At 33.1% G+C, this 11503-nt stretch overlaps 1 protein-coding gene across 1 annotated transcript; it reads right to left on the reverse strand.

Moving 5' to 3' along the window:
* LOC140792463 (transcription factor bHLH78-like) lies at positions 1–2947 on the reverse strand. Its single transcript, XM_073143485.1, has 8 exons — positions 1713–2947; positions 1397–1633; positions 1235–1300; positions 1054–1122; positions 890–964; positions 586–807; positions 396–489; positions 1–315 (listed from the first exon to the last, which is right to left on the reverse strand). Exons 1-8 carry the CDS (start codon positions 2343–2345, stop codon positions 278–280), a joined length of 1434 nt encoding a protein of 477 aa, XP_072999586.1. The 5' UTR covers positions 2346–2947; the 3' UTR covers positions 1–277.
* Between the last annotated feature and the right edge of the window lie 8556 nt (positions 2948–11503).

Genomic DNA, 11503 nt, shown 5'->3' on the forward strand with positions numbered 1-11503 from the left:
TAATACAAACATCATCACCAGGCATGTCAAATTTGCCATGCCTCTTGCATCTTAGATCTGGTGATTGCAATATATGCAGCACAATGTCACTACAGTTCAAAGATAGTACAATATATGATTTGAGATTTGTCGAGGAAAATCATCTGACTCAGAGAAAAATAGACTAAATCTTAATTTGCTCAGTCCTAAAGATTGTTAGTTCAATTAAAGCTTGTGCTGCAATGAACAAATGTCTTTGTATATACAACAGGATTGTTCTCTGAATGACTTCAAATGATCAAAGCTCCATTTTACCTTGAACTCTTTGCAATGGACCTGTCATATTTAGTAACTAGTACCTTCAGTAGAAGCCCGTTAATTTAAGCTAGAGAATAGTTGAAATCAACTTTATCTACCATGGAAGCTCTGTGCTGAAATAGACATCTCTGGATTTTGTCCAACATCCATTTGAACGTAACTTTGGAGATCATCCTCCCAGAAAGTCCCTAGCTGCAAAATAAGTATTCCTTCAAATTCTCAGTATTCTCATCTACATGAATCTTGATACTAGTTGTTCATACATATCATGAAATCTTGAGGAAGTACCTGAGAAGTATCATTGATTCCATTAAGGAAAGGATGGTTCGTGCTTAGAGCGCGAAGTGACATGGAGTCTAGCGAGTGTGTAGAGCACTGGGTCTCCATGCCATTGGTCATGACAGAACTGAGAGGATTCCCCTCCTGGGGCTGCTTAGTGTATGACAATAGCGAACCAGAGGTCTCCAATGGAAAGACGGAATTCAGCAAAGGACCGCATGCTTGATGCATCTGAATTCATAGAGAAAACAATTATAAATGCATTGCATTTTAACAAGCTGAAAGAGATGAACGAAATAATGTTTCAACTCACATCTTTGGAGAGGAGATTTGGCAAATTGTCAAAGTCTAACTGGGGATTCACAGTGGCCAGCTTCATTGAGAGAAACTGCGACAAGTAATCAGAAACAAAGATTCAACATTTTATACATTTAGCTGGTAAAATGGTATACTTTCCACGAGCCATGAATTTTATACCTCAACTTGCCGCTGCAGCGACTGCACATAGTTAATGATTTCATCAAGCATGACCGCTTTGCCGGTCACCTAAAAGAAAGACCAAGGAGTTCTTTTCAACTTTGAATCTAAAGTTCATCGAGGAGAGCAAGCAATTCTTGAATAAACATCAAATTATTATTATATCAAATTCAAAAGATACCTTATTGCATCCAGGCACCAGATCCTGTAGTAGCTTCATCCTCAGGCTAATCTTTTCTCTTCTGACCTGGATTCAAGGAAAAAGAAGGAAACATTAGTGAATGACCTACAAGAAAATGAGAACATTGTTTCTTGAAATCGACAAGAGGAGACCAAATTATACCCTCTCTGCAAGGCTATGGCTGTCTGTGGCTTGGCCTCTCCTTGCTCTGACATGGATATAATCCTTGGGAGGTTCAGGGGGTTTTGCGTTGTTCTCCTTACCATCTTTCTGACCACCATTCTCAGTGGTGCTCACACTCCCATCTTGCTCAATCTTAGGCTTAATCGAATCGTCCCCAGTTCCATTACTATCTGCTGATTTGCATCTCTTCGCATTTGAACCCATCTCCTCAGAGACCTTCAAATTGTAAAAGTTTCAATTTTTATGAAATTGTAGAAAGACTTAAATGAAAGATAATTACTAATAATTCTTATACCTTTGGAGGATCCTTGGCAGAGTTGGTTAAAGAAGTCTGTTTTCCTTTGCCCTTCGCAGCAGCTTTACGCTTCCTTCCATTACTCTCAGACGCAGCTCTCAAGCACATCCCACCACTGCCCAGGGTCGGATCCGACACCGACGACTCCTCCCGCGAATTCCTCAATTCTACAGTGTTCACCTGATCATTCTCCCAGACCCTGACATCCGATCTGTTCCCCTGGACGGAGAGGCTACTCGACACCCTCGAGAGCTTTCCGCTATCCGGGAGCCCGAATTGCGTCGGAAGTCCGACATAGCTGCCGCCGTCGAAGCCGGAAAACCTCGGCCCCCTCTCCGGGAAGGCCGGATCGGCGGAGAACTGATCGAAATGGTTCATGGGCACTGGATTCCCAGAGATGGGTAGTCCTCCCTGGACCTGATGATGGAGGTGGAGGTGACCCAGCATGGAAAGGTCGAGCTTTGGAGAGGAATCGAGAGAGGTAATACTACCAATGTAATGAGACTGCGAGGAGGAGATCTTACTGCCATTGGGACTGACAGATGAATCAAAATGGCCGCTTGGGCCGATCGCTTGATCCCAATTCAGGTTCAGGAAGCACGGGGGCAATTGGTCGGGTGATCCACAATTCATCTCTGCAGAAAAATCAAAGCACCAGGCAGGAAAAGAAAAAGGACCAAATTGGCCAAGATACCACCGACCCAAGTGGCAATTCGCAGCTAGAAGCAAGAACAGTTGGGAAAGGTCGTAGCTTTCGTGGGGAATTGAGGAGAAATTGCGGAGATAGGGAAAAGGAGGAAAGAGTTGATAAGGGAAAGTGGGTGGAAAAGAAAGAGGGCAGTGATAATAAAGGAGGAGGAGGAGGAGGAGGAGGAGAAAGGAGGTCTCTGAAGAAGGGGTAAAGGAGAGAAGGAAATGAGTGAGTTGTATTTATAGAAATCTTTGGGAGAATGGTCTCAAAGATGCCAGACCACTGAGGTCCAATGGAGTTGTGTGCCCCCCTCTGTGGCAGTAAATCCTTATGGGCATCAGCTCAGCTTTTCTGCCATGAAAAATGGGTGAGAGAGAGAGAGAGAGAGAGAGAGAGAGAGAGAGAGAGAGAGAGAGAGAGGGAGAGAGAGAGGGAAGGTGGGGAAGGGGGGAAGTATTGGGATTTTTTTTAGCTCTCTTTTTCCTCCTCTGGTGCTAGTCCCTAAGCAGATGTTGTATGTGATGAAAGTTTGAGATCCATCAATGATTAAATTGAGGAGGGGATGGGGGGACAAAAGGAGGCTTGGTAGTTGGTAATTTTTTCTTATGGTATTAGGTTGGTTGCAAAGAGATGGAGGGAGGTATATGTAAAAGTTTTATCTTTCTTTATTTATTTAGTTATCCACTTGGTATTTTGTTTTTGCCAATTTAATTTATACATTACGCTATTATCATTATTAATAGCCATCACTATTCTATATATTATGTTCTTAACTAATCTACAAGGACACAATATCTAATTCTAGTTTTACTTAACTAACTCCAATTATATTTATTTTATTACTGTTGCAAGTATAGAACTCCTTGTTTAAATATTGATCAAAATTTTAATAAAGTAGTCTTTCTTGTTTTTTATTTTGATATATGATTTTTATTTTTCAAGCCAAAACAAAAAAAAATATATATATATATACTTAACCCCACTAAACTATCACTATTTTTTCGCATATATATTTTGAACCATTTTCATATCCAAGTGATCAAGAGGTAAAAAAATAAAATTCAATTGGTGTATATAAAAAACGGTGATAGTTATAAAAAGAGTAAATATATATATATATATATATAATCCCTAATAAAAACTAGAAACCTATATATATCCTAGCTAGCAAAATCATATTATTTTTCAGTTTATTCTTACATTACATAAAACTTCTCAGGAAAAATAAAGTCATCATTTATCTCGATCAGATGAGATAGAATTATTCATCTATACCTGGAGTCAATTAAACCAGCTGACAAGTATGGAAAAGATGGTCTCCCCCAGTCTCTCTTTTAGTACAAGCATTTGTGCTATTCGATCCAACTTTTCCTTGTCCTTTTGTTCATCTTTGTGCTATTTGTTCATATAAACATGCTTACATACGTAGAGCATTGACGAGGAGAAGAAAAACTTGTCTACGCTTCCAATTTGCCATGCATCTGATCACAGATAAGGATAAGATCAATATTGCATTTAAATTTCTCACGAGCATCAGTAGTTTGGCATGATTGTTATTGCATGCCATTGATCAAAGAGGTACACTACCACGCCCTTCACAAAGACCATAAGGAACTCTCATTTCAACATATATGTATAGATGGGAATCTTCTCATGGTATTAAAAGCTCATTATTAGTTTGTTACCTGATCATTTAAGTTTTTAGTTAATTATTTACCTAACATTTACTCTAATCCCTAATCTTTAGTATTATGTTTAGAGATTAGGAATTCTCTTGGTTAATTATTTGTTGTTGTAAGGTTTTTGTGATTGGTAATATATTTCAAAATATAAAAAATATATTAAAACGTGTAATTTTCATGCATGCGTATTGCAGCAAGTGTAGAGAGGACTTAAGGAAGAAAATGGAGGAAAAAAATAAGTTTTCAAGTTGCGATTCTAACCATTCAAATGGTTAGAACACATATGACAGTTTTAATTTTTTTATGCCAGAGATATATAAATGACTTAATTCTTGTAATGGGAGGTGTTGAATTATTTTATACACTTTCCATCTACTTCGCAGTTTGATGGGCTTCATCTCGGGGGTAATTAAGATAAAATATCAATCTCGAAAATCATTGAGGTTGGCAATCAATTAAAGGAGGTGGTATGCTATCGTAAGTTCCAAGTGAATAAGGCCTTACAGATATAGTTATGGATATCTTGAGAGTTACTAAGATAGAAAAATCAACCTTGAGAGTTATTAAGATTGGGAATCAATTACAAAAAGTTGTATATTGTCAGATCGAGTGAGCAAAGCTTTACATAAATAGTCATGAGTATCAACGAGCGATCTATAAGTTCATGTTATAATTGCTACATTTGATTTTAATTATTGGTTTCGAAAGGATCTATAATTTTTTATTCTGGGTTTTACAAAAAAAAAAATTCATATTAAAATTTGTTTGTTTATACTTTATTTTCTGTATTACTACATTAACTCATTAAGTTACTACGTGAGAGATACATTTCCTAGGTTTTAAAATTTTCTATTGTTTTCTTTCTTAACAAGTAAAAAGCATAGTAATATTTCACACCCTAGAAGGACACCGTCTATTAAATGTACAAAGAGATTAGTGATTTCCAGTCTATAGATTGGACTATATTTGTAACACCCAAAAAAAATTAGCATATGCGCCATGCACGTGCACTTTAACCAAGCGCATGTGCTCATGCGCTGATCTCTTCCCTCCTTCCCCTACCTCTCACAGCTAGTTGTGAGAGGTGGGAGAGATAAGCGCCGGAGTGGAGTTCGGACTCCACTTTGCCCCCCCCCCTTCCCCCTCGTTTCTATAAAACCCAACCCCCTCAATGCTTTCTCTTTTTGTTGTCGCTCTCTTCTCCCCCATTCTTTTCTCTCTCTCTTTCTTTTCTATTTCGTGTTACCAAAGACCTCGACGAGGGACACGGATCACCAGAGCTTCGGCGGACCAAATCAAAACCCCAAATCTAATCCTTAGACTCATTATTGTACGTGAATGATCTCAAGATTCAGGAGGAGCCCAATTGTTAAAGAGAGTTAGTCAGATTCCAAAGACATTTCAGGTGAGTTAGATCATATGTTAATCTACGAATAACATAATTATTATAATGATAATTACTTTATATCATTATTGATTATTTTTACATACATTATTTATTATTTATCATTTTGTTTATGATAAACTCTATGTTTAGTTATGACATATGTTATCTTAATGATTATAATGTAATAAAGCAATAGAAGATATGGCACCACATGCACATAATATTGTTAGTCTAGTCTCAACTAGACAGTGAGCCTCTCACTAACTCAATTCGGGGTTAAGGGTAGAGTATATTATATAGTATTATCATATTAGCGGTCTACACCTAAGGTCGTTAGCTACTAGAGCATTCAAGTGATTGCACGGCCTTGTTTGAAGACTAGTCTAGGATGATAGTAAAAAAATACTTAGGAGGTAACGTTGTAGCTCTTGCAGTACCCAATGATGCAAGGTCAAGGCATCCATTGAGCTGTGAGCTCTTTCCCACTGCATACAATAATTTTGCTCTATGCGATGATTCAGCTATAAGTAATAGTTCTTTTCTATGCAATGATTTACTATAGCAGTGATAATGTTGATGATGATGGGCCTAAAAATGGGGTCCTTAGTCTGATGGTCACAAACAATCGGTTATATGCACCGTCACTAGACATGTACAGGCAATATTACCGCTAAATGACTAGTCATCATTATTATATTTGCTATGGGATTATGACATCATTGACATGATTGCTATATGAATTTTGACACATTGAGTTATATGATATTATGTATTTATTTATGTTATGAGTAAATAAAAGTCTATTGTAAATTACATTGTGCACATTTACCTTGATATGTTGATAATTATAGACACGTATTTCTATTTATCATGCAATACATTATTCGTAGACTATTATTGGATTATACTTGCTGGGTTATGTGTTTACCGTCTTTTTGGTGGAAATTAAATATAGAGATGTAGATATCGAGGAATAGCGAATTTATTTTCTTATTAGTATTACTTTTTTTTTCTTCCTAGTTGGACCTTAGCCCCGCGAGAGTTTTTATGTTTTATGTTTTAAATTTGTATATAGACATGTATTCTTAGAGGCTTATTGAGGCTTGTGATAGTTGTAATTTTGAATTATTTACTTAGATTATTATTGTATTTTAGACCTATCTTAAATACTTTGTGAGATTATTATACTAAAAAATTATGTGAGAGTCACGTGAAATTTTTCACACGAAGAACACTTGATTTTTTTTTAGGTGAGCGTTTCAATATTAATAGCACAAATCTCGTTAGGTCATTTTAATTTTCTAACTTCTAGTATTGCAATACAACGAGTTACACATCCTACTATCTATTATCTTCTGTCCACAGACAATATTATGAGGCGTGCTAAAAACATGATATACTCTATATATGCATATCTATATCACAGTGTCCCACTTGGAATATGAAAAGTTAGATCTATTTATTTCTTTTCTCACTGTAATAGGGAAGTAAAACAGTATGCTAACTAGTTAGCCAACCTTAGGAAAAGTTGAACTTTTTCTTCTATTTGAGTTAATGCCACATCCAATTGATTTGTTAGATCTTTTTATATAGAAATATCTTAGTATTTGTTGGGATACATAAGATATTTTTAGGCTCTCTTTTGACATAATATAATTACTTTTCTTCTATCAAAAAAGTTTAATATACTTATTTTTATATCTTTATGTACATAGAATGAGAAAACCACAATAAAAAGCAAGCAAACCACAATAAAATAAAATAAAAAAACAAGCAATTTAGGTGGGAAAACCCCTCTAGTATGAGAAAAAAAATTATCTAAGTTTACCTCAAATTTTTCACTATAATCAATAAAATTAGACTTACAAAGTTCTTATTCGACAAAATTAAGGGATTATAAATATTAAGAATCATTTACATGGGTAACAACTAAAGAAAAATAACTATGACTAATACTTTATAAGAGAATAGAAACAATCTCATTAAAGATGGTAGATTTGACAAAAATTCTTTTTCCTCTTAAGAATAGCTTGATCAAGATCACCACCTCCATCCTTAAAATAGATTTCACGAGATTTCTAAGGAAACCGTTCGTCTTTCTCTTTCAAAAACAAAAAAATTCTCTCTAATTTTTGTTGATGATTAGAATGAAAACCGAACACGATTTTCTATTTCTGTTTTTTTTTAACTTACTCTTTCATTTTTCTTTTACTTAATGGGAGGGCTCCCACCCTCACATGAGATGGCATACCCAAACCCAACAAAAGTTTATTCTATCACTGTCTTTATTATAAATATACATTAAAAAAAATGCTCTACATTATTTCTTTTATTAAAACTACCACCCTATCATATGATTTTTTTTATCATTCGATCATGTGTTTTGCTTCTATTTACCTCAAAAATACCTTATTGTTAGTCAAATTAACTAACTATTTTACCATATTAATGAGTAATATTGACTATATATCTATCTATATATAATGATCATAATGTCTCTACATAAATTAACTCACATTAGTAATTTAGGTATTTATTTTTAGAGATAATAGAATATTTTCATTTTTGTGTTGATAGATGTTAAGTTAAATGTAAACTCATGATTTTTTTTTAAGATAATAAAAGTTAAATATATGAGTCAAATGATAAATCTGTGCACGGGTATAAGTCGATTAGTATTTTTCTATAAAATTTTCCTATTTTTATTTTATCTCGCAACCAAAATATATGTCAAATAGAGTTGACTAAGGTACCGCTTCCAATAAATTAGATTCAAATACAAACATGGGTTAAATATATTTTACTCTGATATACTTTGCACTAAAATTACTCTACCCCTAAATTTTATTTTTTATCAATATCCCTCGCTACACTTTTTGATGAAGTTGCAATTATTAGATTCTTTAATGTCTCTTTAATATGAAAATTTTATTTCAAATTTGAACATTAATAATTTTACCTCCTAATACTTTTATTTGTGAACTTTTTGTTTGAATTTATATTTATCCAAAAGAAGTAGGGCCATTTGAGTCATTTATTGTTTGTATTGATTGTGTTTGTATTTGCAATTTAATTAAAATTATATGGAGGTATAGTGATACAATACAAAGTCTAGGGGAGTTAAAGTGATTTTAGTATGAAGTATAAAGTGAAGAAAAAAAATATTTAATTTTAGAACTATACCTTAATAGGTGAATTACAAATTTATTTAATCCGAGTAAATGTCTTCTAATCCACATTAAATAGAATCACTTTCGGAGATAATAATATTGTTCAAATGAGATTTGCTAACTTGATGATAGTTTTTTTTTTGTTACAAATTAGAGGATTGCAATATAACTATTCAATGAGTTATGTGTTGGTATGTTCTTCTATATTTGAATACCTAAAATTGCTCATAAGGAAAGCAATTTATATTAAATAAAATAATTTTTTTAAGTATACCCTAAAAATATCTCTTATGTTCGTATTCTTCTAAAGTTGATATTTGCATGTATACATCTCAAAATATATATTTTTTTTTTTTTTGTAGCACAAATACTCTCTCCGTTACTCTTCTATAAATATAATGTTAAGTCTCAATAATTTAACAAAAAAAAGAGAATTATATGAAAACTAGAAAAAGGATATTTTTGTCTTTTTCAATCTAAATTATACAAATTGTAATAGTTATAAAACTCTAGGTAGAAGATATACCTATAAATAAGAGATTTTTGACATGGCATTTATTTGGACTAGAAGTCACTTAATTTTTATAAGTATATAAATTGCAACTCTAGAAACTTTTATAATTAAATAAGCACCAAAATCCAAAGGTATCTTATTCTATTAGCAGACCTCGGGATTGCTGTTGACAATCACATGAATTTTGGGTTTTTTAACTCATCTAATCTATTTATTAATTTGTTGAAGCTAATTGGCTTTCCAATCTAAGTCCTAGATTAGTACACTTATTCTCTCCTAATCCTAGTTTAATAACCTAAGCTTCAATCACCACTATTCTTTATTAGAATATACTCCGTAATTGTCTCCCCTTATGCTACTCATGCTAAGACAAACACCACCTACTTTAATATTTACACTCTTTAATCAAAGTCAATACATTGTAATTGCCATTGGCTATCCTAACTATTTTTATAGTTATGGGAGTTGGTTCTAAATTCAACTCCTCTGGCATCTCATGGAATGAGAAAGTGAAATCTTTGAAGTTTCATCTAAGATGGAATAATATTGGTTGAAACCTATTGAGAATTAGGAATAATTACACATAAACCTCTTAAATTATCGTATCTCTACACATGTATAGTCATGAGGGTGGGAAATTTTTTAATAGCTGAAGGGGTCAAAGTTTATACAAGAAAAGAAAAATACGGAGATATACGTGAAAAGAAAAATAAAAGTAATAGTTTAGTGGGTCTATTAAAATTAAAATAGAATGTCTTGATATCACTATCGGTTGAATGTGATATATTTCGATCCTTATTTTTATGTTGCCAAAATAGAAGACCATCGGCGAAATTATGTCTATACTAATAGGATCGACCACCCTATCACTATATATCATTATAGAGAAAAATAAGAGTTAAATATATTTTACCCTTCCATATTTTGAATAAAAATCACTTTGACCTGCAGACAATTTTATGTCACAATGCCTTGTAAATTATTAAATAGATATAGCAAAACATAACCCTACTATTGTTGAAAGAGAGAAAATTTAAGGCGGCTTAATAATATAAAAAAATATTCAAATGGTTCATGATATTCATTTAAATCACAGTGAGTAAAATATATTTAACATAAAATACAAGTGAATTGGATGCATCAAGGTAATTAAAATGTTTTAACCTTCACTTAATGTCCTTGGAGGATATATTATATTATATTATATTATATTATTTGTAGTTGATGCTCCTCATCTCCAAAAGTCAAATCATTGCAATAAATTCTCTCCTCCTTGCTTAAAACCCGGATTTGGTCCTTTCATCCATCTTCTTCTGGAGCCAAAATACCTCTCCTTGCCGGTAGGCAATTTTGCTTTCCCAACATCTCAATAAAAACTTTTATCTTCTCAATGAAAACTAGCTTTCAATTCTCTGCACAAGTATGAAGATGACATCAAATAAAATCATAAAAAAAGGCCACAAAAATTTCAATCACTCAAAACCATTAATTTACGCCAAAATCTCTATCAGCCAGCCAGACAAACAGTAGCAGAGCTAGAAATTTCGATTAAGTATTTTTTTTTATAAAAAAAAAAGGGAACAAAAAGGAGAGAAATATATTGTACTTGTGAACTAGTGAATATTGAGGAATTAGACTTATTTAGCTCAAGAACAACTTTTTATTCTGATGATAGGCATATAAAAACTTAGTCCTCTGTTCACCTTTCAACAACTGTGACAAAGATCTCTTCAGTTTGAAGGATAATAAAGAGAGCTTGCCTTTATCCAGCTAAGCTACCTAATTCACTTTCTTTTGGATAATGATATCGTACAGCTGCAAAGTTCACTCACCTCATCATAAACTCATTGAATTGCCTTCCCCTTTCCTTCACATGGAAGCCAGTTTGGATCAACATATACCACTTAACAAAGCCAATTAATTTTATATTGAATGCTAAATCCAAACCCTCCCCTATAATTTCGATATACATCTTTCAAAGCACTTATGTTTTATATGTATATCTATATTAAAATTTCATTAATTTAGATATAGATAAGATAGAGATACCTTCGTTCTTCTAACTTTGATATTGACAGAGAATTATTTAAACTGATGACCTCTATCATAAATCGATAGGAGAAAAGATGACTAATTTCACGAATAGGCATCTAATAGTATTATTACTAATAAATTTTTCACCTAAACAAACTATTGACACTTTTTACTCTCTATAGTTTCATATATATATATATACATATTATCAATCTTTTCGAACATTGATAAGCTACTAAAATGCCAAAGTACGAATTACTTTATTCCTGCCCGTGAATTAAGCGATTCCTCAGGGTACAAAAGATTAAATATA

This window comes from Typha latifolia, chromosome 7 (assembly GCF_019914945.1).
Source record: "Typha latifolia isolate L0001 chromosome 7, TyphaL0001v2, whole genome shotgun sequence".
Classification (NCBI taxonomy): domain Eukaryota; kingdom Viridiplantae; phylum Streptophyta; class Magnoliopsida; order Poales; family Typhaceae; genus Typha; species Typha latifolia.